The sequence below is a fragment of the Labrus mixtus genome, chromosome 3 (assembly GCF_963584025.1).
Source record: "Labrus mixtus chromosome 3, fLabMix1.1, whole genome shotgun sequence".
NCBI classification, from domain to species: Eukaryota; Metazoa; Chordata; class Actinopteri; order Labriformes; family Labridae; genus Labrus; species Labrus mixtus.
In genome coordinates, this window is record NC_083614.1 from 8,207,272 (window position 1) to 8,233,205 (window position 25,934).

The 25,934-nt window shown below is 39.2% G+C and overlaps 1 protein-coding gene across 15 annotated transcripts in view; it reads right to left on the reverse strand.

Annotated features, from left to right (window-relative positions):
- Positions 1 to 24,926, reverse strand: part of kif1aa (kinesin family member 1Aa) — a 53,231-nt gene extending 28,305 nt beyond the window's left edge. For 6 of the 15 annotated variants that reach the window (XM_061030572.1, XM_061030563.1, XM_061030570.1 and 3 more), the window contains exons 1-18: positions 24,627 to 24,926; positions 22,678 to 22,823; positions 12,251 to 12,324; positions 11,935 to 12,117; positions 11,780 to 11,845; positions 11,400 to 11,578; positions 10,358 to 10,469; positions 9,173 to 9,250; positions 8,159 to 8,224; positions 8,054 to 8,071; positions 7,879 to 7,957; positions 7,705 to 7,783; positions 7,289 to 7,431; positions 5,906 to 5,944; positions 2,865 to 3,067; positions 1,318 to 1,397; positions 713 to 788; positions 31 to 110 (exon numbers count right to left, since the gene is read on the reverse strand). In XM_061030572.1, the coding sequence (XP_060886555.1) occupies positions 31 to 110; positions 713 to 788; positions 1,318 to 1,397; positions 2,865 to 3,067; positions 5,906 to 5,944; positions 7,289 to 7,431; positions 7,705 to 7,783; positions 7,879 to 7,957; positions 8,054 to 8,071; positions 8,159 to 8,224; positions 9,173 to 9,250; positions 10,358 to 10,469; positions 11,400 to 11,578; positions 11,780 to 11,845; positions 11,935 to 12,117; positions 12,251 to 12,324; positions 22,678 to 22,783 (1,661 nt within the window). In that variant the 5' untranslated portion in view covers positions 22,784 to 22,823; positions 24,627 to 24,926. The remainder of the gene's footprint in view (positions 1 to 30; positions 111 to 712; positions 789 to 1,317; positions 1,398 to 2,864; positions 3,068 to 5,905; positions 5,945 to 7,288; positions 7,432 to 7,704; positions 7,784 to 7,878; positions 7,958 to 8,053; positions 8,072 to 8,158; positions 8,225 to 9,172; positions 9,251 to 10,357; positions 10,470 to 11,399; positions 11,579 to 11,779; positions 11,846 to 11,934; positions 12,118 to 12,250; positions 12,325 to 22,677; positions 22,824 to 24,626) is intronic. The other 9 variants (XM_061030577.1, XM_061030576.1, XM_061030578.1 and 6 more) reach the window with 4 other exon arrangements.
- Between the last annotated feature and the right edge of the window lie 1,008 nt (positions 24,927 to 25,934).

Sequence of the window (25,934 nt, forward strand, 5' to 3'; positions counted from 1 at the left end):
CTTCTATTATAAGATCATAAAATATCTGACCTGGTAATCCCGTCTTTAATGTAGTAGAGCAGGCACTCAGACATCAGAGGATCCTCATTCAGGTTCACAAGATGAGGAGTCTGACACAGAGCAAGGAGTGATTTACTAACTGCAGATGTTTTTGCATGAATTTAACATAATCAACCATATGTTATTTACAGTATAACATATGCATACACTGCACATCAAAGAGCTGGAAAGAAATCTCCCACAGTAAGAAACATCAAACAATCAGCAGCAGATAAAACCATGCAGCTCCACAGCGTGAGTGTTTAATGAAGTCTCAGTCAGATGTTACAGGCTGCAGGCAAACAGTCATAAATTACTGAAACGGGGGCGCTACCATTATCTTTCCCCCATGTTTACACCCAATGCCGCCTTCGGGGAGTATTTGAAGTGAGTAATGAAGTAGATTTAAGATAACAGTAAATGAAAAAGGAAAAACCCTCGACTGATCTGCCTGCTGTTGAAGAGAGACTCAGAGCACTCGGAGAGGGAAACGGCTTTTTAACACTTCACAGCTACAAACCTCGTTGGGGGAAAACAGACCAACTGTGTCGATAAACACAGGCTGGGGCTTTCTAGGGCTATCGGAGGGCTTTTTGGGGTAAATAAACAAGCAGAATAACTTTAATGTTAAGTACAAGATTTAATATGAGTTGTGGAGTTGTTGTTTTCTTACCTTCTTGGGAGAGAAAACACCAAGTGTCCCACCATCTTCTCGCATTGCCACACCCATTTCTGCAAGCAAGGCCTCTCTGTGAACAAAAGTCAGTCAGTAAACCAGTGCATGTTTTTTGCTTTACCTATCAATATCATAGAGAGCATATAGAGGGATTGTCTTGTTTCTTCAAAAGTCCATACTACATAAAATATTCTACAAGGATATTGTCATGTCATGTCGTAGGTCTCTTCTCTTAAAAGAGTCTTCATTAATGGCATTTAGTCTGTTAAAACACACATGAAGGAGCGCTCCCTGGACTCAAACGAGTGTAGGTTATTTGTATATCCTGATGATGACTTGAGGCCAAAACATGAGGACATTTTTTTTAAGGTCTAAATGACCATTCCATGAAAACTGAGTTATTCTAACATGTTTCAGTATTGAGTGTATATTGTTCTCTTCGCTGTATTTTCTGTTTTTAAACCATTTTCTTTATCTTTATGATATTCTTTCCAAAATTATAGATTTGCTTTGTTTGGTACATTGATAGAAGGACATTTTCTTTAGATTTTTCTTTTTAAATGAAATAAAAGAAAAGCTCAAAAGAAAATTTTACATCTCACCTTTCCATTCTAATCGCCTCTGTTCGACGAAGTTTCTCCTCCCAGGTCTCATTGAGTTCAGCAATGATTTTCTCTGTTTCCTATATTTTCAGAAAGACAGCAGCGATTCAGTCAAACTGTGATTTCAAGAACGTGTCTGAGGGATACAGGGAGGGAACATTCCCAAGAAAAAAACAACAGTGATATGATCCTATTAAAAAGTGTGCGGGATATAGTCTAGTTTAATCCTCTGTGCCATAATCCTTCATTGTAATCGAAAAAACAAAGAAATCATCCATATTCTTTTCACCGATGGACACGCTGAAGCATACAACACTTAAACTATACGTATATTATAGCATATATATGTTGAAAGGCTAATCATACTATACTACTATACTATATACTGATATTTTCATTGATCTGAGAAGGTAGTAGCTTGGTTTAAACACTAATGTAATCCAGTTTTGCCCAGTCTTTTTGAACAGTAAAGACTGTTATGAAATATGAAAGCAAAGGTCCTTTATTTGTAGGTGATGTCTGAATGAGCTAAACCAAAAGTTAAGCAGCTATGACAGCTTTTTTTTAAAGTTAAAAATAAATGGAAAGGTAGTAACCCTATCTAAACAGTACAGCTCTCTGTGTCACTTAATTAGACATCAGCAGACTTTTCTTGACTGGTCTTCAAATGAGAAGAAAACTAGATAACAACCTTTATTTCCTGGAAAAGTAATTACGGTAACTTCATATTGAGCCTTATGTGTATATTCATAATTGTAAATATCGTTTTAACTTAAATCACTGCGCTGTACATAGCTTATTATCTTATCTCACTTGGTCCTTATTTATTATTTTATTGCTTATTTTATTATCTCTATTCCATTTTATTTTTACATCTTATATTATTTCTATATTTCCTACTGCTGTTTTGTGTTTAAGAGAAAATGTAACAACTGAATTTCCCCCTGGGATTAATAAAGTATTTCTGATTCTGATAACTCAAGGGGCGTAAAAATTGTAGGTGCTCATAGTGTTAAATGAACCAAGCTGTAAATACTCCACCAGGCACATACTTGAAAACAGGCCACTGTTTACTCCTGTTAAGTAAGGTTTGTTAATCACTGTAATGAACCAGAGCTGTAGAAACCAATCAAACCTCTTGTAAAAGTAAAACTATCCAGGGAAGGAACCTAAGCAACATTGCATTTTTAATTCCTCATTTCTCTGCCTGGACTTTCTGTCTTCCATCTACTATTAATTCTCTAGAACAGGCACAGCATTATTGGAAAATCCTTGGAGATGTATGACCTCAGAGGAAACAAATGACTCAGTCTGGAGGAGTCAGATAGTATTGACAAACAGATTTGTCAACACAAGCAAAACAACTGAATATCGCTAGCCTTTCAGTTTAACTGAGGCGAGGATTATGGGCACAAAACAGCATATGGTTTGTGAATAAGCAGCTGATGAGCCAGAGAATATCTGATATATAATGCTGTACATGGATGCTGTGTATTCAGAGTGTGGGCTTTGAGATTGAGTGCGTGGTAATGTTATCCTGCGTTCACCTTCAGCCTCTCGATGGCCTCCTCGCTGCCTGGGCTGAACATGATGCGGTCATGCAGACTGGCGATGGATCCGGCTCGGCTGGACAAGGCTGAGAGAGACGGAGAGGGACTCATGCCCGTCATGGCGTTGGTCACTGTGGAGAGATCATCCCTTTGATTCACTGCTTGGCCTTTTTTGTTATTGTTCTTGTAATCGGATAGGTCTGTCGGACGGGACGGAGGGAGCAGAGGATGTGTGTATGTGTTTGGAGGAAGTGGGAGTTGGGGAAATCGATAAAATTGAAGAAATAAAATAGAGAAATGTGAACCAATAAGGAAGAGAAGAGAGAGTAGAAAAGGAAGAGAAGAAAGGTGGCCTGAAACAACTCCCATAAAACACAAAGAGATATATTTACTAGTTCACAAGCGAGGGCAGCACCAGCAGAAAGCCACGCGCACAAAACTTAAAATATGCAACAAGGAGATCATTGAGCCATGTCCAAAGAAAATGCAGCTAAAATACAAAAAATGACAAGCTTAGCATCAAATGCAGGAACATTCAAAAGCAAGAACGTTTAAAATAAGCATTTACAAACTCTTTATCTGCCATTTCATAAAGAAAGCTATTTTGCAATAAGGAATCTAGTGCTCACTTCCAGCCATGCACATTTCACCCAATCAGTCATCATATGGAACTAGAAATACAGAAGCTAGAGGGGGCTCACATAATGAAAAAGATAATTAGTCATTTGAAAAAGGGTCAGACTTCCTGCAGAGAACATTAGGAAGCCAGAACGTAATTATGACTATTATCTAAAAGCATAAAGATGCATTCAATGCTGTGTGATTCCCTTTTGTTAGCGATAAAAAAGCCCCCCCACCCCCAAAAAGCGCACTTGATGTTGACTTCTTTGGCAGTTCATTCCTTATTCTCACTGGATGATTTGGAAACACGATGTGTCCAAATTAAATGATCAAGATAGTCTACAAGCAAACCCTGATTCTACCTCAAGTTCCCTGTGCTGTGTTGAGTGTTTCCTCTCGGCTCTGTTGTGGCCTTCATAGATTGTACACAATAAAACATATCAACCCTGCAGCTGCTGCTTTGGCAACACAGAGCAATAAATTGGGAAAGTGTATCACACCCACCCATCTGGACAGACTGTTCCCTGCCAAGACGGATCACACAATATTGACTTCCCAGTGTAGTTAATAAAGTCACGTATTATAGAAATACAGTGAAAAGTTATATGAATTCAATAATATGAACCTGAGTATACTCTCTGTTTGACAAAAGGCTGCATTGTCATTTTATGTTTTTTTCTATTGTGGAGACAAACAGGAGACTCTGCCAGGGGAATAGTAAAGGTAAAGTTTCATAACATATTTCATTATGATGAATGATTCGCTCGGCATTGCTCTGTATTGCTTTTTGCTTCATGAATGATTAAGCTCAGTCCAGCCAATGCAACAGCCACTGTACACAGCCATACTCAAACGTATACAGCACCATGACACACGTCAAGGTATAAAAATCTTCCTCATGAACATTCACTTATCGCAGACCTACAGACACAACCGTTTTTCGCAGGTCTCTTCTGTATTTCAAGGTAATTTTTCAGCTTCCATCTGTATTTTTTTTGTCCTCCTTTGCCTTTTATACAAATAGTCACAGACACAAGTTTATAAGTTTTGTATGTTAGTCTGACATCAGCCAAGTTTCAAGATCATCTATGAAACAATATCCACGCTCACTACCACGCACTAAAACCCATCAGTCAAAAAAAACCCAACAATTTGGCAACCAACTACCCCATTCGGAGACGGGTTTGTGTGTCTGATTTCTGCACAGGCAAACTGGCCAGGTAAGCATAATGTTTCCCAGATAGAGTTCTGTCTAATCCTGCCTTCCTGTGTGATGATTAGATTGAATCTGTTGCCTCAACGTTGACCTCAGGACTTTGGGCCCAGACCCTGCTGCTTGTGTCTAAATTGACTTTTTTAGTCTAAACTGTGACGACCCCTCCACACCACTAGGTGTTCCCGTTTTGCCGGTTCTTCTTTATGATGTAGGTTCCAGTCAAGGTGGGGTTGCTATCAGGGGATGAGCTACACCTGGGCCCGGTGTAGTCCTCATCCATATAATTCCTCCTCATCAGACAGACGCTCTCTCTTCTGTTATTCTCACACCCTGTGTGAACATCGTGGAGCAGCTGATTCTTTTGTTTCAGTCACTGTTTAATTTGGTGTTATTTTGATATATCTCGATCGGCTCCACCACCCCTGCAACCCCTAACAGGAAAAGCAGTATAGATAATAGATGGATGGATGATATATCTCATCTTCAACTCCCATTTGTTGTTACAGCCTAAGAGCCAGGCTGTAATAAAAAGGTATTGCTTTTCCTTAACAGAAGTGTTGGTGACATATCCTTAACAACGCTGACACAAATGAAGCCACATACTTTTTTAGGCTAAGATACAAAAGGATTCACTAACGTTTAGGGAAGGATCAAATATTAAGTCAACAGTCTGCTGGATGAAAGTCTGTGTTTAAAATATTCACTTTTCTAGTCAATCACAGCGATGGAGGGCAGGACTGGGCAGAGCTCTATCAGGAAACATAAAAACTAAGAAGCTAACGCAACATGAGCTTCTGTAAAAGTAGGATAGCATGACCATGTAAAAAATCTAATTATGAAATAAAGAGATGTATAAATACAAGCAGAGCTGGACTAAACCCCTCCCACCAGGATAGAGGAAATCACTTTAACAAAGTCTGTATCATTTATTTCATTATAGCTCTATTGGTTAATGGCTCTTGTTTTTGTAACCATTCCTAAATTGCTAAAATGTCTCTAACATTTTGAAAACTAAATGTTGGCAAGTATGTACTGTGTTCCAGTGCAAAGCGCCTGAAACATTCTGATCACTTCTCAAACACTTGTTGATGCAACACAGAAGAAAACAAGCGAACAGAAAAGCTACTTTACACTGTCACAGAAAGCACTGCTGATGCTAAGCTGCTGCCACAAGAGCAAGAGCAAAAGCCAGAAAACACACATTTCAAACCCTCGATCTCAGCATCAGACGCTCGATACTCTGTGAGAAGAGTGGAAAAAGAGTGACAGAGACAGATTAGAAAGAGAATAAAAGGAGAGCCAACACCTTGAGAAAAATATTAATATTCATTTCAAATGTCCCTATTATTTCATTAACACCTTAACAAACAGAAACAGAGCGTTTCATTTTAATGTCCAACAGCTGATTATGCGTTTAGTAAGGAAGCCGTGAGAGGCAGTTTAGGAAAAAAAGATTTCTAGTGTTCGTTTTAAATCTTGATGATAATTGTTTTATTTTTCTACCAGTGATATGTCTCAAGCTAAATGTATTTATAATTTTTCATCCGTGACAGGATAGAGGAAACTTTTCTAAGTTGATGTTTTTTTTATCTGTGATAAAAAGGGAAAATTGTAATCTTAATAAATGTATACAATAAAAACATTTTCTGCTTAAAAAAATGGGCTTGACAGGTAAACACATTTCCCCCAATCTTTTCTTACGTCACAAATACAGAAATCAAACACATTAGATTAGATTTATTATTATTTAGTAAGTGGTTGACCTTATTTTCCTTAAATCACTCTCAGGACTTTGGTACTTTAGCCACAACAATTCAACTTGTGAATTTTTGTGACGAGTCTCAAGAAAAATCCAGATGTAAAAATACATATGTCTTATCTACAGGTAGTATTATTCTTCCTTAAATGTAAACCTAAAGCAGACCCTGTGTGACTGGTAAACACCCTTTATTTAAACTCAACACCTCCAATTTGTTACTTGGCACGTAAGCTCAAAGACTTAAAGCTCCTTTGAGAAACGTTTGGTCTTTGTCGTTTGTAATGCCCCCTTTGGACTGAGTGTGGCCTTTTATGGCAGCATTTACAGGCATTAAAAATGATAATATAGAAGTAATAAATCTTGTCACTGATGGTCTCTCTTACCTCTGGATGTCAAAGAGACAGATCAGTATTACTTTCTGTTTCATAACCAGCTCAGAACTCCTCAATGTCCTGCTCACACTATTTCCAGCTCTAAATGTTTGTGTGGTTCCGAACATGAGAGTAAACTGGACTTTGCTAATTCTCATCTCACTTCAGTTTAAGAAAATATGTATCTGTTTCTCTCTATTCACATCTTTCAATTGATTTCTCTTCTTTGGGTCGCTATCTGCTTTGTGTTTTTATCTGAAAGCACATAAACACACACAATGTTTGTGAGCACATGGGGAGATAAAGTGTGCTGCTTTTTGAGGGGAGCTGTGTGGGCTGACAGTGTGTCATTGAGAACAGTATGCACACTCACACAAAAACCATTACAAACGTTATAAACTGTCTTGTAGAGATAGCACTAATGGTCGCATAAATCCAATAAATGACCCCTTACTCTCAATGATGTCACCCAGGCCCTGGGCGTAGAGGAGATCTTTCAGACGTGACACCTCCTCCTTCAGCTCGCGCACTAATCGGTTGTTGGGATCCTCATTGATCACGGCGTTACAGCGGATCTGTTTGGCTCTGTCTGCATACCTGTGAGGGTAAAGGAAGGATCACTGAGCAGGTTAACTCGGGTGAGAGAGGGGTGACAAAAAAGGCAAATAAATATTCACACAACCACAGGATTCTGCAGCATGGCACCGCAGCTCATGAAGGGTGTTTGAAGTGTGAATCTGATGCAAGTCCCTGAGGGGAGTGTGTATTATGCAACACTTTGTCTCATTAGCGTCCTTCAGAGCGACATTCAGCAGCTGTGTGGGAGGAAAAGACGGCAGAGCGGCAGAAAATCTGTTTTATGTTCTCTACCTGAGTGTGCTGAGGGTCTCGTCGTAGTTGATGTCTGCTGGACTCAGGGCAGCGACCATTGCAGTGCGAGAATTCCCCCCTAAAGACAAACACATTTAGGTCTCAGTTTGTTCAGGATTAATGAAGTATTGAAGAAAAATGAGCTAGTAAAACAAATAAACATCGTGTTCATACCCAGATTTTCTCTGAGGAGCCAGGTCAAGACTGAATCTCTGTAGGGGATATGGCTTTCTACTTTCTTCTTCTTTTTATTCTGTTTACCAAATTCAAAACAGAACATTTAAATCACTGTACTTATTGCATTTAAGTTCAGAATATATATATATAAATATGTTTTTAAACAGGTTACCTTATTCGACCCAGAGTCCTGAAATGAAACAGACAGTAAAATGAATATCCTGCATGACATGTGCTTTATTTTACAATGTACAAAAATGCAGATTATGATACATACCACTTCTGCCAACGCAGAGATGACTTTCCCCAGTGTGGTTAGAGATTTGTTGATATTCGCTCCTTCCTGTCGCAGAGCAAGAATAAGAATAACTTGAAAGTCAACATACTTATATAATATACAGTAGTTTTAAAATGGATTTACTGTAAAACTCCAAATAAAAGCCCATCCCAATTTAAGCTCTAATCCTTTTTACTAGCCTGGTGTTGCTGCACAATTTGACAAAGAAAGGCAGGTCTCTTGGGGCGCAGGTGGCACAGTGGGTAGTGTGTGTGCCCCATGTATGGAGGCTGTAGTCTTCCAAGCGGGCAGCCCAGGTTCAAATCCAACCTGTGGCTCCTTTCCCTCATGTCATTCCCCACTCTCTCTCTCCCTGATTTCCAACTCTATCCACTGTCCTATCTCTCCAATAAAGGCACAAAAGCCCCCAAAAAAGAAAAAAAGAAAGACAGGTCTCAATTAGAGGCCCTGATGCATTTAGTGTTGATTAGTTTGCTGATCCAAAATAAAAGCAGAAAGATACAAACATAAAGATGAACTTCCACATCTGTTAAAAATTAGTTTAGTAAGTAGTATTCTAATTTTGGATGAAGTTAAATATATTTTATTATGTCAGTCTATACAATCAGATAAGACAGAGGTTATTTGTAAATGTCTTTCTGAAGAATGTCCTCTGATGTTGTTATATTAAGATTAATTTTTTGAGGTTTTGCCTTTATTCGATAGGACAGTGGATGGAGCAGGAACCTGAGGAGAGAGAGTGGGGAATGACATGAGAGAAAGGAGCCACAGGTCGGACTTGAACTCCAGCCCGCCCGCTTGGAGGGGGTATATAGGTACCGTATATGGGGCACGACCTAATCGCTAGGCCATCTGCGCCCCCGTCCTTCTGTTGTTTAAGTAACGCACGTTATTGCGTTGTTTTGTTTTTGTTGTGTGTTCTGTTTTTTCCCCATACCATGTAATATGGTCATGAGCTGTGTAAATAAATGAAGACTAGGATGAAAATCTCACCTTAAGCCTGGTGCCTTTTGCTCCAGTCGAATCTGCCCTCTCACTGCCCGCCAAATCCACCAAACTTATCTTGCTGACCTGAAACAAAAAATTAAGTCAATACATGAATTAGCAAAAGCAACTCAAACCAATCTATGTATAAAGAATATCTAAAAAGCCAATGTGCTGTACGATCAGGGCGGCAGTAAAATTGAAATAAAGTCACTGTAAAATACAAAGAGCACCCGCATACACAATAATAGAGAAATGCTAACTCAAATGAAATATATACAGATATGAGAATAACACAGATAAAGAAGAGATAAAACCATAAACAGAGTCAGAGGACTATTGCACGATATAGAATAATAGGAAGATAAACAACAACTCGTCATTTTCCAAGATCAGGCTTCTTTAAAATGTCTTTAAGATTTTACATTTTTATCAGTGTTCGATAAAACTATACAGCTCAAAAAATATACAAGGAACACAGTTTGGCACTGGAACACCTGGGCCACAATAAAAGTTAGATTGTGTGTTAGATACTGTTTTCAGTTCGGTTTGTGATCGCTGCATTTCTTACCCTCTAGTATTATTATCACTGCGCGGCTGAACGATCTTGGTAAAAATTATACTTGTTTTTTTTTATTTTTTGACTGGTGTATCAGCATGTTTATGTTTTAAAAAAAGTACCAACTGCATGTGTCGAAAGTAAATATGTAGAATATATATGCATTTAAATCTTTTGCTTTGCAAACTGTCTCATGGAGCACTTTTTCAAATAGAATCTATCAGCAGAGGCAGCAGGATTAATTAAGGTGAACGCCATCTTGGAAAGGACGGCTCACAAGTCACAGTCTCCATCTTCAGACATGCTCCATTTATTTAACAGTGAAGTAAGCACTCAGATTGTAAGAGTTGTTTTCTAATAGGTTCTCAGTTTTTAGTTTTCGACCAGCGTAACACTACAAGGCGTATTACATTTAAAAGAGTGAAAAACACTGACGTGTAAAACATTTATCTGGAACCTATTACATGTAAAGAGTATCCTTCCTAACACTGCTAATAATAACAGATTGACCTTCAAGCAAACATTGATTTCCAATTAAGACAAGATTGAAATCATTGTAATCAATCTACTCATAGATGAGCAGAGATACCAGATCAATATTGAATTAGTTTACTCAGTGGTAGATAAAAGTCTACCTTCTCAGTGGTGTTATCAGTCTCAGCATCGAGGCGTTTCTGAGTGAATATGATGTTAAAGACGGCATGCGAGCGACTGCTGGTCTCATTCATGTTGGTAGCAGCCACAGTCCTGCAAAGACAGATTACATTCATATTTAGTTCTTGCTTCAACTCTTTTGTTTTCTCCACAAAACTGCAAAGAAGATAAGGATGAGGATGATAGAGACAGAGCGTCATGAAGTCCCACCAACACCTGATGTAAAAATTATGCATCACTCCTTATCGACTATGTGCTATTGTCACTGTCATCAGATAAACAAAACACAATGAACACTAACAACAGCGTAAACAAAACAGAACTAAGTTTTCCTAAACATCCAAACGGTTTAACTGAGCCTATATAAAGAAAACAAAGTGGATACAGGCAATGAGGAAGCTGTAGGATCATGGCACTTCATTATTTAGCCAAACACTCTCTAGAGATTAAAGCTAAGCTATGTCAGGCCTGGGTTGTTATTTGTGAGTTTAAAGGATGATCTTCTGAGGCAATTAAAAAAGACAACAATGTTGTTAATATGTTCATGTTAATTTGAGGATCGATGAGTGTCCTGTGCACAGCCGTGCTACTCATCCGGTGTGCAGCTAAAACACAGACTACTCAGACTGTCAATCAAACAAACTACTTTGACCTTGAAAGCTGTATGGTGATGTCAATATGAAGAAAAGAATGTCAGATTATTAAGAGGGATACCTTTCCCAACAAAAGCAAAGTAAGGAAAAAGGGACACTAAGATTCAGTAGGCCAACATCACTGAGTTTGTCGACATGATTTTTCCCCTTAGTCGAGATAAGATACTAACATAATAACCTGACATGACACAATCTAATGGGTTCAGTTGGCTAAAGGATTTCCAGTTTGTTTTTAAGCTTTCGTAGTTTTCGATCCTTGAAATAACCGAGAAGGTATCGTTTAAAACACGTGGTATTAAAAAGTATTGAAGTGTTAAAAAGTTTGACAGCCCTAGAGTGATATGGTCTAGTGAACAGACAACTCCACTACCTGGCCTTGTTGCCCGAGTCCATCAGGTCCTGGATGTCGTTGTAGGAGGTGACAGCAAGCTTCGACAGATCCTCCACGTAAGGTCCCATCAGAGGATGTTCTCGAACACGCAGGTTCCCTTTGTTTTTAGGGTTCAGCAAGTCCCGCACACGCTCACAGTAGATTTCCATGTAGCTAACCTGTTGAGATATAAAATATCAGAAAGAACAGTTAAAGCATGTGTCAGGTTCAGGTTTACGATACATTTAGGTAACCTGTGTTTGAATAAGTTGCATTAGAAGTACTGAGATATAAAATACATCTCCTGTTGTATTTTCTGTACATGGTCCTTAACTGAAAATGTAATAAACTAAACTGTAAAGAGTGCAGAGGATGCTTACCTCAACAGAGTAAGACATGCTGTTGTCTATATTGTCAATAATTTTGGTGAAAAGATCTTCACAGAGCTGCAAGGAGAAAAATATGAACCCAATTTTAGGCACTTTTAAAAAAATGTATAATCAAAACGATTCATGTAGTTAAAATGAGTCTGTACCAGGGGGATGATTCCTTGCTGATCCTTGACATCCTGCTTCCCCATCATGGTGTAGGACTTTCCAGCGCCTGTCTGACCATAAGCAAATATGCAGACGTTGTAGCCCTCGAAGGCGTGCAGCAGCATCTCCTCGCCGATGTCTTTATACACCAGCATCTGAGAGGCATAGTTGGCATCCTCGGGCTGTGGAGAGAGATCAACTATCAGGCACTTAAATCTTAAAAATCCTCTTAAAACAAGCAACAAAATGAAAATGTGAGTGTGCTGTTGTTGTTGTTGTTGTTGTGTTGTACTATGGGGGTGCAGAAGGAGTTACCGTGGTGTGGGACCAGTAGGAGTAATCAAAGTTGAAGCTCTTGTTGTCTTTGGCCTGCTTGGGGTTGATGATGGCTGAAAGACAGAACAAGAAACACGGGTCAGAGGGAGAGTGAGAGCCGCCATGTGAAACTGTATCTGAGCTGTGTGAGTGTCACGTTGTGCTGATAGAGACAGGAAGGCCTCAGTGGCACCTGATGTCTGTACCCGTACTCATCTTTAGTGTTTGGTCCTTTTGCAATAAAGCACAACATTAGACTTTGGATGTTTCAGGAAAAGAAACCAACAAAACATTTTGTGAGATGAAAACAGAATGCAAAGACAGTATTTCCCCCACTGAAGATGGACAGAGAGATATACATTATTCTGGTACATCAGTTGCCTTTGGTGTAAAATTAAAAAATGCAATTAATCCTGAAGTTAAACTACGTGAGCATTGTCTTTTTTAAAAAACTCTTTCATTGTTTACTGTCAGAGGTTTTAAAGTCCTCTGTACAAGTCCTCTGTACAAAAATAAAATTTTATACAAAAGCAAAAAGAAATGACTGATAACAAGATGCTGCATTGATCCTTTTACATAGTCATTCAATCAGTCACCAACAAAATCTGATCAGTGTGCACACTACAAATAAGTTCTTAAGCCCAGTGGTTATGTTGCCAAACCCATGAATGGAGCTAAAGTCACTGTCGCAGCGGCTGTGGGTTCTGACCTTTGCTGCAATCCCCCTCTCTCTCGTCCCAACATCTGTCTCTCTTCAGCTGTCCAATCCAATAGACTGTAAATATTAATGTACAAAACCTGAGTGACTTTGAATGTTTGTATTTATGAGGACTTACAAAGTGCAGTCAACAGCTTTTGATATGTTATATGTTTCAATGCATATTTCAGTACCATGGAGAGAAAAAGCAAAGATTTGATTTTATGATAAAACATTAAAAATATATCTCTGAACAAACATAGTTGTGCACATAGTTAAAAAGACTGATGTCATGTAAATTAGATTACAATACGTCGTCCTAGAACTTAAGTAGTTCTTTGAGGCTGTAATAGTTATTACACACTCCAACACAAAACTGTAATTCCCAATTTCTCAAGTAAAGTTTGGTCTGATGGTGGTGCCAGATTAAAAGACCATGTTGCTACCTTTCAGGTCTCTATGTCTTTGAGTGGCCATTTTAGATCAGCTCTTCAGCTCAGCTCAGCTTCAGCTCTTCAGGCTCAGCTCATCTTACAACATCGTGACACAACCACCAGTCCAGAGCTGCTCTTACACCGGCTCAGATTTCCTTTGTTAGCCACCAGAAGAATCTAAATTCTACAAATGTTGTCATTTCTTTCCAGGCTGTGAGAAAAGTACTGATACGAGTTCAAAGCCTCTGTGTCTTCTAAGTGTAATGTGTTTGTGTTGAAGTGGAGTGTTTCATCTTTGTATTTTAATAATCTAGTCTGGTAGATTTAAGGATGATTCAGTGATGACTCATTCACTATGAAAGAAAAAGTTGTGAATGTCACTCTTAAGTAAAAGGTTGAACATTTTGACTGTTTCTTAAACACCTGACTTTCTGATGTAAATTAAGCAGCAACCTCTGGTGTTTAAAAATGATGCCAATGCCGGAGTGCAAAATCCTGCATTTGCTCAAGATGTCTGTTTGAGGCTGGCTGCAGAAGCACCAGTAGTCACCCATTAAAAAAAACCCGTATTTATTTACTGCAGAAATAAACACGTTTACAGCCTGGTACAAAAAAAACACATTGGTCTGATTAGTTATTGTCATCATGGGCACACACTGTATGTGATTGTTTAAATAACGCACTGAATTTTATTTTATGAACAATACATGGTATCCATAGTTAGGCACGTAGATGGGCTGATTGTCCGGGCGGGCACAATGTAACGGTTTGTCAAGAGGCCTAAAACCCGCCTCAGCTTCAGCTCTCAGCCTGTTGTAAGGTTGACTGAAAGTTATGTTGAGACATCATCTCCAGCATTGCGGCTGCCACCAATGAGCCTACAGAGCCCCCTGCAGTAACAGATGGGTGATCATTCTGTGTGCTAACTCTTTACTCGTGCACAATATCAGGTATACATGACTGTAACTGTGTTCCTTTTTGGCTCACATATCATAGTCCAGCATTGAAATCAATGTTTTCTTCCTGAGAAAAATCGAGCATCTGTTTTTGTGCCCACCTAGGAACAATATCTCTGCTGTGGTCTGATGATATAAAGATGCTGCCTCTCTGTTCCCAAAGCTCCAGACACCATTTCTCTACTAATGCAGAGCGGTCGATAGGAGGAAGAGGCCTCGAGCTAAGTACTCTCTTAAGTCAGCGTACACACACAGTTATTTCCTCTCTACATGGCTACTATGTTTCCAGCTATGAAATATAGGCCAGTGTGGCTGCCTTGGGTTTCCGGTTTCAGGCCCATTCCTCGTCATGACAAAAAGATGAGGCCTTGTTGACTGTGTCTGTCTGCCAGGTAGTAACATGAGAGACAGATGCTCTCTTTCATATTCATCCAAGTAGTCTGTTCTGTGATTATGATCATCTTTAAATATTTGAGGTTTCTACAGAATCCATTTTATTTATCAGCTAAAAATGTTTCAGTGCAACGCTTCCTGCCACAAATGGTCCTCTACAGTAATGTGTCGTGATATCGGGCACAATCATCAATCGTTTGTCCGCACTCAGTTTTAGCTGTATCATTTCATTCAGACTAATGCAGTTGCTGCATCTGTATCTACTAATGCAAGATACAGATGCACCTATTATAACTTTGTTCACCAACTCTTTCACACCGCAGAGAAAGCATAAATACAAGTCTGAAATATCAAATATATGTTTCAGGTGTAACATGGAGGAATGATGGTTTCGTCATAACACCTAGCAGTTTGTGCCAAAACTTCAAATGTCTCGGCATGACTTCTGCCCACTGGACCTCTAAAACTGTAAAACCATGATTTTTAGAAATTGCACTGCATTGCCAGGAAGTGTGCAGCAATGACTTGGACATCTGATTCCCATCATCTCATAGCTAGATGGTACACTGAAATTAATACCCAGATACCACTTGGGGGAAAAAAAGATCACTTTGAGAAATGACGACCACGCCTTTTTCAATATCTGGCAACCCTACTTGAGAAATACTCAAGTAAATAGTAATTAAATACTTACTAAAGCCTTTATAAGATTTGATATTGAGATGTTATCAGAAATGATCACCGTAAATCATTTGAACAAGTCAGGATTGTTTACACATCGTCCCTCCTTTTTTTTAATTTCCTTTTGAGTGGAGCACTTTTTAATATTGTTTGTATGTGTGTGGGACAGGGTGAGTTCAGAGCCATCTGTTTGTGAGTCCTTGTATGTTTTCTGTATATTTTGTATAATATAAAATATTGAAATACAAATACATTCATTTCAAACTAAATTGTAACCAATAGCTGATAGGTTGAACTTCAACTCACTGCATCAAGATGGTGTGGAAACATGTTTTTTACACAAAATAAATGCATACTGAGTGAGAAAGCATTGCTTGATCACATTCAATAATTTTTCTTATTTAAATAATTTAGATACAGAAAATTCAGACTTTTGCAATGTGGTTATCGGATGCTCGTATTGTGATAATGTTTCTATTAACGGCACAGCAGCTCTTTAAAAAAGCTGTATTTTCTAGGAAAAAAGGGCCATCAAATAAGCTGATTTTACAAAAGGACATATGGATTACCTTACAAAGTCTCAAAAACGGGAATACACTGAGATCAGACCATTAAGCAGAAGCCGAGAGCCTGCAGGATGCCATCCTCGCTGCTTACTCATCCCTTATTGCCGTATGATTCATACAATCCCCCGAACACCCTCATGGAGTCCAGCACCGGAAAGAGACACGCATCACACTCAGACAGGCTAATTAGTTTGGAGTGGCAGTGATTGGCAATATATATGAGTGTTACACTGAGACGAGAGGCAGAGCTGCCAGCTCCTGTGACGCTGTCTGTGGTCACAGCTGCCGTGTCAGAGTAACCTGCACCTGAGGACAGCTTTAGCAGCTTTATCACACAGAGCACGTCTATTCATCTTCATCATGCTCTCCTTTATTGCTTTTCTCCTTTTTTTTATGATGGAAACTCTTGAAGATGAGGCCACCATTTGGGAGTCTTGTCGTTGAGGGAAGACATAAAAACAGTTCATTTAAATTCTGGCTGTGTGCTTCAAACCACGTCACCAGAAGTGTTTAAAAGTAGAAGCACGCATCCCCCTTATCTAAGCTTTAATGAATTCACATGACCTCTGATAGTGAGCTCAAGTACACCACTGATAATCCCATTTATTATTTGAAGTACACAAATCACATCTCTGAAAAAAAAAAACAGACTAGTTTTGGACATGTTGCAGACTTGGTGTAATTTCCTATTTAAGAGGGCCATCTTCTTAAAATATGATTTTTAATACCTGAATATGTGGCTGTACAAGAAATTAAAATACATCCAAGCAATTAGACACCATTATACTAATTGAGTGAATGAAAACATGAGTAGGAAGAAATGCAAAGTCCAGCCTAAGTAGCATTAATTTAGTTTCAGGTTTTACACTGAATAGAACTAAATTTTATATATTTCATGTATCCCTTTCCAGAGCAAAGGAGGTTTCTGATTCCTATCCTTTTCTGTGTGTAGTTTGCATGTTGACCCTGTGGATGCGTTGGTACTCCTGCCTTCTCCCACACACCAAAGACAGGCTCGTTAGGTTAATTCATTGGTCACTCTAAATTGCCCGTAGGTGTGAATGTGAGTGTGACCGCTTGTTTGTCTCTGTTAGTCAGCCCTGTGATTGACTGACCAGTCTCTTTCCCAATGACAGCTGGGATTGGCTCCAAACCCCCCCTGCAACCCAAGAGATATAGATAATGGATTGATGGATGGAAATCAATCAGCATTTCCAAAACCCAAGAGGATATCCGGAAATGTTGTGTTTTGGCTTCATCCTTAAGATATTCAGATTGATGTCAGAGATGAGTTTAGAAACCAGATGATTGTCACATTTAAGGGGCTGCTAGAAGAGACTTATAATTTAAAATCATTTAAAAAATTTAATGGTTGTTTGATAATTGATTTATCATTTTAGCTCTAGTGAGATAAACACATGTGCCTGTTGTAGAACTACTCTACTGGTGCCTTTTCAGGTTAGTGATTACCTACTCTACTTTTAGTTATCATGCATCATATTCTCAAACAACCATTTATATTCTGAGTTTGTCTTTGACCTCACTGCTGGGTCTTTCTATCTGTGACTGAGATGTTGGTCGGGCTGTCACGGGTGACCTGCCCCAGTCAATAGGAGAGGATATGTGGCTGCGTCAGCAGGTCTGGCAGAGGGGATGTGATGTGAACTCACTGACAGAGACTGGAGGAGAGCCATGTTGATGCTATATTCAGACACAGCACAGGGCGTAGGTGGTTTGTCGTCTTCTTTAAAAATCCCTCACTTTTATTCAGGGTTTAGAGGCATGAAATCATTCAACTTTCCCTAAAATGTACTAATTTTGACAGAATTTTTTTTATAGTTTTGGGAACTACCACAACAATGAGAAATTGCCAATTTTGGTAGGCTGTCAACATTTACCTATCAGATAAAGCCTACAGTTCTAATGGTTGAGGTAAAAGCAGCGATTTTAGAGTAGCACAATGTATTTAAGTTGTTTGCTGCAACGTAAACTTCAATTGTTCCACTGAGTTTCTCCCCCCGGTCTCCCCCCACAGAGAGGCCTATTTACCCTGCAGGTCCGTCCCCTGCATCTTAATCAAGGTCAGCATGGGAGGGAAGATCTCTTGAAAACCAGCATACTGCCATTCTGCTGCTTTGTGGGAACGGGGCTATTGACCCACACAAGGGTGTCAGAGAGCACAAAGAAGAGAGAGAGACGCCCATAAAAAACCCCAAGGCTCCTTTTTCTTCCTCCGTTCCACAGCCCCAGACTACAAAAAGACAAGGGGGCATTTATACCCGGCCTCTGTTCCCCCTCCAGACACTGCAACCAATGAGGCTTTTTCATGACATCAGCGTGCTCACATCCTCCAGTCCACATCCAGAACCATTGACTCGGTTTGGAAGAGAACAATCTGCTCTGCTGAACTGAAAGACTTGCAGACTTGTTGAAAGCAGCTTAGTGTTCTGTGCAGGACCGACCAACAAGACGCTTTCTAACACTGCTCAAATAATGTAAAATCTGTTTATTCTCTTGATTGATCAAACAGAACCTGAATTAAGCTCTGATTAAAATCTGTTCATGGTAAATATGCGAGGCATGTTCAAATAAATATTCATCTGCAATCCTTTATTTATCCTGTATTTCCCTTCAGTTAAAACTTTCTGTTGATACGTTTAAAGCCTTTAGAAGTGAGTAACAAGTGAACTCAAGCCCAAATTTTACTGCAGCCAGGTTTGAGAAGATCAGTAAAACCAAAATGTTTTACCCACACAAAAACTCTGATCAAACTGTGATAAATGAGTAGTTAAAATCAGTACAACACCTCCCTGTCTTGTTATTGAAGGACTATCTTTTTACACAGCCCGATGATTTTGTTAACTGATATAAGAGCCATATACAGTTATTACGAAACTCATATTTTGGGCTCTCCCAGGGGGTTTAAAAAACAATAATAAAGTTAAGAATATCGCCGTGTATAAGCAGAAACTGTCTCCACAAGCATGAAATGAGGAATTGTCAAACACCACACTCATTATCAAGGCAGCAAGGAAGTGCTTAAAGAGTAATTCTGTTTTTCAACCTTGGCTTTATTCTACATGATAAAAAGATACAAAAAAGTTTTAGAATAAGACTTTAGCCGACAGCTGTCAAACATGCTGTAATGGCTGCATCTTAATGGAGGCGTCCACTAGAGGAGCTTTTTTATACATTACCACTGACAGGCTCAGATTGTGATGCTTAGAGTCTGTCAGAAGAGACAGATAGACATAAATAACAGTGCATGTGTAATAAATAAAGTAGTAGTAGTAGTAAGTATATTTTCATGACAACACTTGATAAGGCTGGTGACTACATTACATAAAGAGGTAATTATGTATTGCCTTTATCTGTATGATTTATAAACCTATAGTGACACAGAATATACATGTTGGTTTCCCAAAATTAAATTACAGAGAAAGTCAAACAACCCCTTGTGTAGTACATTTTAGATCCATTTGTTATCCAGAAACAGTTGTTACATCGCTCCCTCTAAAGCCTACAGACTCCATAGACAAAAACCTTAACTTTATAAGAACGCTGATGGCGGCTTTATGCTGAAACACATCTGTTGTTGATCTGTACGCTGCTCTACACAGAGTACAAATATTTAAAGGATATGAGTTTGTTGTTGACTTTTCTTGAGTTTTGAAACACTTTAGTTTTACCTTAAAATACACCGGATATTCACGTCTATTGCTACCTCGGCCCTCGGTTTCTTTTTTTGTGTGTGTTGTGTGACTTTGTTGTTTTCTTGTTGGCTATAGAGTTAACACCTTGTACCTGTAAGTCACATTAAAAGTCTCCTAGTTTACGAGGTAAAATTTCAGTTTTGTCTTCAGTCTGCTGGTTTTAAAAATAGTAAAGTAACAGCTGTTGCTGGTTTCAAAAGAACATCTTAATACTAAAAGGTTTATCTGTACAACCTGGGCCAGTCAGTGGTGAGAAAAAAGAACTTTGAGACTACATGCTTATATCTCACGTATTTTCTCTGAAGTTTATGCTGCAGCCATTACAGTCCTTCTTGCTGCTAGCTGTAACAATCCATTGAAGCTACGTATATGAACACATTTTTTCTATTAAGTCCCCATGTGTATATAAACAGGGTTTAAAAACACCAGTATGACCCTATAAAATAAATATCTAAGATAGATAACGTGCCTTATCAAAAACAGCAAACAGGCTTTACGTGCTCAGAAATCTAATTCACAGATTAAATCAAACAGGACGTCTCCAAGGACGTTCAGTGGTATCCACGTTGTAAATATATTTGCTGTGGAAAAAAAAGCCTCTGATCTAAATTTACACTGCTGCAGGAGACTCTGCTGACAGTGAAATACTCATTGTCCATTGCCATAGAGAGAAATGTAGGAAATCGGGGCAAAGGCAGTGATACCACTGCAACTGTAGGTGGGAACAAAATGGAGTTACGTTCAGCGTGAAATGCTTCAGGGAATTATCTAAAAACAGAACATGCCTGTGAGATTTCTTAAGATCTTAGGAGTTGAGTCGAGCAGGGAACGACAAATCACACGGTCAAAATATGACAGCCCAAAAAAAGCCGCCCGGCTTGTTGTCTAGTCACCCATGACATGAGGAAGGAGGAGGGAGCGGGCTAAATTAGGCCAAACGGTAAATATTTCAGGAAGCCTCATCCATTATTAACAAACGGCTTTACCTTGCTTAGCAAACTACATATCGAGTGTCTTTCCAGTCTCCTCTGGACTAGAGTCCTCACTCTGCACTGAATAACCCGAGGAATGTGGGCCGCTATGAACTACATGATGAAATCATACAACACAAACCAATACAGGAAACTTTTCAGAAGTACATACTCGATTATGTTTTCATGTTGGAAAACACCCTGCACAACTTTTCAATAGTACTCATTGCATGTTGGCATTGGAGGCAAAATTGTAAAGGCAGATTAATTATGGATGTTTGTTAAGCAGCCATTGTTAATCTGGATTAATCCAGAGACATACATAAATAACAGTCTTTGCCCTAAATAACTACGAGGTCAGATTTCCTGGAGATTATGTCAACTATAAGATGATGTTGAAGAGATTTCCTGAGCAGCTGATTTCATTTTTAAAACTCCTCTGCTGCTGGCTGTATTAAATTACTTTAAAGGATCATCCCTTCAGTAATAAGACAATCTTACATTTTCTCTTTTGGTACATTTAAGTCTTAAACAGTATCTCAATTTCCTATTTCTGAAATTAAATCACGTTTTAAATGAACTCCCTGCTCCCATCAATAGGTCTTTCTTCTCAGAAGAGTTGTGCAGAGTCAGCTCTGATACCAGGCAGGTTAGAAGTCAAGGTTGTTAGCATTGGTTAGAAAAGCTTCGACTGTGCTGCTTGATAAATCACAGTTTTATCATCAACATGGTATAAACATGTAGAATAATCTCATGGCAAGACCTCCTGAAATTAAATGAATTCAAAAACACATTTTAGGAACACAAGCCATGCCTTTTCACTCAGCGAGGGAACCAATCACATGGAGCCCTGCATACATTTGTACTCATATCTTTTCGGCCAATCAGAGGAAGCCACCGCTAGTCCTCGTCAACTACCCTCAGATGAACTGGTATCACTCACAAAAAAACTCTTACTCTTATTTATTGAGATTAAAGACAACAAATATTTTTCAGTAATAAGCCAACATCTCAGCTACTACCCTCAATACCATTTAATGATTTGGACCGCTGCACACTGCGTCTTTTCTTATCTCAGTTTGGTGGTGACTGTGAGGTTATAGCAGGATGTAGAAAAGGCAAATAAGATTTATTAAATGAAGACCTTGTGGTGAAGAACCTAAGCGGACATGTACTGCATCAATGCTTTTTAATCACCCCTTTTTCAAGTAATTTCAAGTTATTTTATCGAGATCTGGATTGATTTTTCTCCCTATATTGAAATAACAAACAAAGTTTTCCCCATAATGATTTACTTAAAGGAAGAAAAGCTTGTTTTCACGTGATGACGGGATACATTTCTGGTGATCAAGACAACAAAGCAAAGAGGCAGGTCACCTCGACCTCATTGAGATTAAGAATCTCATTTACAAGTGTCCAGATCCAGACATGCTATGCTGCCAATCCCCCCTCTTATAATGTCAGTTTAACATATATTTAAATATTTGTTTGTGCTTTTACAACTCCAGGGACACACGCTTAAAAATCCTGAGCTCAATAAGACAAGTAGAAATACATTTTTAACACTGGAAAGTTGATAAATAAAATGTATGGATGCATGTCCAGTTTGGGTTTAAACTTCATGTGCATATTGAGTTTTTTTTAAAGAACATTGTTGCCTTTGTTTGATAGAGGAAGCTGAAGATTGGCAGTCAGTCTGGTAAAAGTGAGAGAGGAAGACATGCTGCAAGGGGCAGGGTCTGGATTGAAGCCCCTTCTTCATGATGAGGCCTCGAAAACTCTACCAGGTGAGCTGTTTAAGGATATTATCCAACATCACAGACTTTCGCAGTTGAAGCTAGAATCTGGTTTGATGCCCTTTAACCTTTACCAGCCACTCTCTACTGTGTTGATAACCATACAGTGTGCAGTGATTGTAAACCCATCCTTGATTTTAAATTAATAACAAGAAAACAGAGAAAGCAGTTCCAGGACACATAACACACATACTGCAGGTGAATTATTTTGATCACTTACTGGTGGTGTTTCCAGTCATCTGAATGATGCACTTGCTCTCTTTTCCGATCTCCCTTGAATTGAAGGGGCGGACACGCACCGCCACCTTCACAGAGGCCCCTGCCATGGTGCTGTCTTCCTAGCACCTCTGGGTGCCTTCTTTAGGTCTGTAGAGGGGAGCACATAGTGAATCCAAATTAATATAATGTGTCAGTTCATATGAAAGAGTCAATGCCATCATTTTGGGCATTTCAACACATGTTTACATTTCTGTTAAACTTCGAAGGGCTGAATGTAACACCTCACGGTTGACATGATCTGTACAATAGAGTAGGGCAGGGATGTGTAGCTGTAACATGAAAAGACCATGCATGGTCAGCTACAGCCAGGAGAGAGAAGGATAATGAAGCTCGCAGTGACAAAAGAAGTGCAGCAGCAGCAGCAGCTAAATGTCAGGCTGTTTCCCTGGCTCACAAAGGCACTGAAACCAGCCACAAATCCAGAGTCTGGCTCCATTTAGCAGCTCGTCATGCTGTTTCCTGACAGACCACATATTAACATTAAATCACTTTGTGTGTGTGTTTAGTGTGTGTGTGTGTGTGTGTGTGTGTGTGTGTGTGTGTGTGTGTGTGTGTGTGTGTTTAGTGTGTGGTGGCATTGTTGATGCATCAAGAGCAACCATGACTCATCGTAAATGTAGATCAAATTACATCCTGTTAATGCTTTTATCAATAACCTTTAACAATGAGCAATATGATACAATTAGCTTTCATTGCATCCCCAAGGTTTGACTGTAAATATTAAAGTCATAATTTATAGCATATTAATAAGGGAAAGTGGCATTTCTTTAAAAACCAATTACGTGGATGTGTAGGGGAAATGTTTGCATCAATATTCTGAGTATATGTTCCTATAGTTAGTGACTCTATAGTGACTCAGATGTTCGTCATCATGATTGAATGATGTAAATTTGCTGTGTCATCCCGCTTCCTGGAACAACCTCTATATCTGACACCTGAACGGATTCAATTGTAAAATGTCATTTTAATGGAATGATGGATTGTGTTGTTTTAGGGGCAGTCACACTAAAAAACTGAGGTCAAATCAGGACACAATAATACAAAATAATGGTCAAAAAACAACAAATTCACTGTTGTTTTGATATCTGAGGATGAAATTCACAATGCTTAAACCCTATAGCATGTTTTCCCAGTGAAACAACGTATCCTTTGCCAAACGAAAAAAAAATTATTCTAATAAAAAATGAAAACATTTAATAAGTTTTCCCACTATCTACATCTATGTCCATAATCTTCTCATATGATGCTCAGTCCATTCAGCTGATGATGGTGCTCAGCTGGGCGGACACCATTTTCCCGGTGACAAAGGCTAATGTAATTAACCATGCCTGTCTGTGTATGAGTATGACGACAATTTCATACAATTAAACCCTCTCCAGCAGCCTTATACATGATTTAAATTGCAGGTTAACAACGTGGCAGCAAAGCTATAAAAGATAGGTCAGCACTGGCTGAAGGGCCTTGTGTTGTTTGTCTAAAACTGACAGTAAATGACTTTAATAATGAAATGAAATGAAATACTAATTTTCCGAGTGTATTGCGTAACAGTTCATCAATTAGCAGGTGTAGCAATACGTTTCGTGGTTCACCTTACGCCCAATGACAGAACATGTATTCCTGTCGCCTCCCTCACTCATTTAAAATATATTTTTCAAAACAATATAGGGAGTAAAATAATATGACAGTAAAGATAATATGTTGCAGAGCAGCTTCAATGTCATTCAGTCCCTACAGGAGTCTCTTTCCGACGCTGACAGCCTCTTCAATGGCCGCACCCTATGCCCATCTCTTCCCTGGAGATTTAACACTAGGTAAATAAAGACCGCCTCATTAAAACTGCATTACCGGCGGTGACAATGGAAAAAGAAGAGAAAAAACAAGTAAACCTACCTCCGCAGGGTCAAAAACCGTCTTCCTCCTGTGCTGAGACCGTGTTTGTCGTGCTTATCTTGGTTTTAATATCCTTCCACCTCCTCTGGTCTCCTCCGGGTCTGGCACTGCCCCCAGCTAACAGCCTCTCCTCCCCATGAAAACTGGGAGAGCAGAGGACGACCGTGTCTTTCACCCAGCGACCCTCCCGCCCTCTCTGCCCTGCCTTGCTTTATACGTGGCCGGTCGGTTTTTAGTGATGCTCGCCCGCTTCTTCTTACTCCAAGAGCTGTCAAAATGGCTCTGTTGTCTCCCTGTCTGTGGTAAGGAGGATGCTCGAGCTCCACTGAGCCGGTGACATCATCACCGAGGGAGGTAACAGCATCAATGCAGTAGTGGGAAGAGAGAAAAGAGAGAGAGGGAGGGGTGCGAAGGGAGACGAGGGGGAAACAGGGTGAAACACACAAGATTAGTATCCCTTTAGAACTTCTCTTGTAAAAGATACTGTGTCCAAAAAAAAAGAAGACATAAGATTGATGCAAACATTCATTTCTAAAGGAATAAAACAGCCATGTTTGTAGGCAGGGTTGTCTAATATGCATTAGCAAGAGAAAAAACACGGATTTGTCATGAATAGGGTTTAGTAGGTCAATCCGGGGACATCAAGCTGAGAGGAGACAAACATACACAAAGCAGCCGGTCTGTCATGGTGATTGTGGGAAAATGTTTGTTCAGCATAGCTCACAATCTAGCATCCCAGAGTGGAGTCTGCCCACAGAAACAGAGAAGAAGAAATATAATCATGTTCTTCTGAAAAAAATGTCCTTCCTGTAAGTCTCTTACTAAAAAGATTGTGGGTAGTCTGCATTGCAGGTTTTAGCCTCTAATATCTGCAGCAAGCACCTCAAGCAAAATGGCCTTTTCACCAGTGTTTTTATCCTTAATAATGGGTGGGTTCTCTTTAATTGTCCCACCATGCTCAATAACAAAACCCCTTAAACTGAAGCAGATAAATGGAACTGAGCCATCTTTAAAATAAGAGTTTACACCTGTTCTTTTCATACTTTGACAAATAGCTTAGACTCTTAGCCTTATGACACTGCACTGCGTTTTTTTGTTGAGTCACTGGCAGCTCATTCTGATGTGATAAGGATTGTCTTCTGGAAATAACACCAATGAAAAAAAATTATCAGTAGATTATTTATATATTTGAACTTCAATAATTTAGAAAAGAACACTTCAGTATCTTATACTAAGGATGTAGAGGTAATTGTGTTTTTGCAGAAGACTTTTTGACATTAAAGCCGCCTGTGAGTATTTCTTAGCTGG